The following is a 2,514-nucleotide window of genomic DNA, read 5'->3' on the forward strand; positions in this document are numbered from 1 at the left end:
TGCACAAGCAAAAGGGGAAAACTCAACATAAAGTCAAAATGTTGCAAAAGTAGGTACAAAAAAATTTAATAAAATTTGCAAATAATTTAAAAAAGTTGTATATAATAATAATGTTGAAGTGTTCATAATTTTATACACAAACAAAAAGCAGCAAAACTCATAAAAAAAATATTCGAATAAAATGATTAAACTATTAAACAGAATTTTTATTTCTACAGAAATTCAAAATGCTTAGTAGCAAGCCATGGTTTTGGAGCCTTTAGCTTTCGAGTCTTTACATTTTCAGTTCGTTTTGGATTTTCATTCGAATATTGTCAAATTTTGTCTAGTTCCAGGACAATGAAAATTCATTGAAAGTTAAATATATAAAATAAATAAAAAAACAATATAATAGATTTTTGGCATTTATCATACACGCAGGAAATATTTTTATTTATGTACATATTATACTCGTATTCTTGCATCCTTATAATATAGCTCAAATCCTGGAGAAGACATTATCAATTTCGTTATTTTGTGAATTTCCAAAGTGATTAAAATGTTTTTCGACGATGATGGTGTTATTTTTAATCCGTTTATGATTGGTCCCCCCGAAAATGCAAAGCGCCACGAGTACAAGCAGCCAACATATGTGACATATCCGCCTTATGCTACTTGGCCTGTCGAACATACCAACAAATCTGTTTCGAAGGGCACACTATTAGCCAAGGAGGAGACGGAGGAGAGGTTGAAGAACGTTCATACACGTTCAAAATCTCAGATTGGCGAAGTGGGATTCTCGAAAGCCATCAAAGAGGAAATGGCAGCTGCCAAGAGATTATCAAGTTCTGATCGGCGAATTTATGCGGGTGGCGCATCCAAAACTGGTTTATCTGAGGCCGGGTCAAAGGCTTCCATCGATCGGCAATCGGGTTCGGTGCGAACATTGATGGCCGTCAAATCTCATCGATCGGCCTCCCAGGCAAGTCATATTCCCTCTCAGATGAGCATGGCCAGGTCGATGACAAGTCGTTCAGTAGCTGGCGATAGAGAATCTTCCAAGTTGAGCATACGCTCACATGTCAGCAGGCGCACGGATTCGAGTATAACACTGAAGGGGGCCAAGCAGCCCATTCATACAGATCTGGATACCGACATGTATAATAATGTCTCTTGTGCTAATGTCAAATTAACTGATGCAACATCACGCCGCTCTGTGAGGTCGTCGCGTGAAGAGAATCGTTCGGATAAAGTGTCTCGTAACTCTCAAGGTTCTGCAAGGTCCCAAGCTAGTTTAAATCAGTCCGATGTCAGATCCAAAGCGGATAACTATCATAAAGATACTATTTCTCGTGTTTCGATGAGATCCAAAACAACTGAACTACAGACAGAAAATGTTTCTCGTATTTCCCATACGGGGGATGTAAATAAGGCAGATAATATATCCATAAAGTCTAAATCGAACAGTCTCAGCAAGACGAAGCCCTCTCTCAAGGAAGTCGCTGAATCGATTCAAAGGGAGCTCGCCAAATCGATGGAAACAACTAAATCGTTATCACTTAAGGCGGCTGAGCTAAGTGAACGTCTTAAGGCTGGCAATGAGTTCAATCACAATCGTTTCCATACCCTAGTTCGACAATATACTCAAACTGAACCAATGAAAAAATGCCGTGAGGATCGCATGGCTCACTGGTTCAAGGATGCAGTTCTTTCCTAAACCATTTCTGCTTTAACTTACGCCTAACTTATCATTTCCTAAATATTGCTAAGCATATTTAGTTATTTATTACAAGTGCAAAAATTAAATTCAATATAGCCAAGTGCAATAATAATGTATATTGACCCTTTTCCCCCCGAATAAAATGATCGGAAAAAGTGGAATAATGTAGAATGATTTGCGGTTCAACATTTTGCTGACATTTCGTATCATTAATTTAAATGCGCTAAATTTTGCGGTCAACTGCGAATTGTGCAAAGTGCGCAACGCGCTGGGTCATAAAATATGCAAAAACATTTGTATAATTTGCACACAAATGCGCTAAAAATCAGCAAAAAATCAGCAAAAGTCTTTTTGGGGCCATGATAAAGTTTAAATATACTTTCAAGAGCATTTCGGTATGAAAAATAATATCTATAGAACTTAGAAAATGTCTTCAGCTTGTAGTTATTTTGTTGATGGAGAAATATTACCAAACCAAGTGTAAAGTTATTTAAAAAAAATTTAAAATTAACAGATTTGTTTCTTCAATAAATATTACATTGTGTCTAAATAAAATGTGATAAGAATCAAAATAGAATAAATAAATACAATTTTCGACTAAGGGAAGTCTAAAATAAAGCTATCAATTATTTTAAATTTGTAAGAGGATTGAAAACTGTCTGTGGCAATTTCTTTTCAGAAAAACTACAGTTTCTCAAAGTTCTGAAGATGCTTTAACTCACACACACATCGAAAATAACAGCATCTCCAGCATTTTAGTTTAACAGCCTTATTTGGGCAGTTATTTATTAGCAAGTAGCAAAATTCAAATTGCT

At 35.9% G+C, this 2,514-nt stretch overlaps 1 protein-coding gene across 1 annotated transcript; it reads left to right on the forward strand.

Moving 5' to 3' along the window:
* Positions 1-419: 419 nt before the first annotated feature.
* LOC117781758 lies at positions 420-1,865 on the forward strand. The gene has a single exon (XM_034618577.1). The coding sequence runs from the start codon at positions 539-541 to the stop codon at positions 1,694-1,696; it is 1,158 nt and encodes a 385-aa protein (XP_034474468.1). The 5' UTR covers positions 420-538; the 3' UTR covers positions 1,697-1,865.
* Positions 1,866-2,514: the final 649 nt, after the last annotated feature.

Source organism: Drosophila innubila, assembly GCF_004354385.1.
Source record: "Drosophila innubila isolate TH190305 chromosome 2L unlocalized genomic scaffold, UK_Dinn_1.0 4_B_2L, whole genome shotgun sequence".
Lineage (NCBI taxonomy): Eukaryota > Metazoa > Arthropoda > Insecta > Diptera > Drosophilidae > Drosophila > Drosophila innubila.

Coding starts and splice junctions, on each gene's coding strand:
- LOC117781758 (XM_034618577.1), top strand. CDS start 539: ATGTTTTTCGACGATGATGGTGTTATTTTTAATCCGTTTATGATTGGT.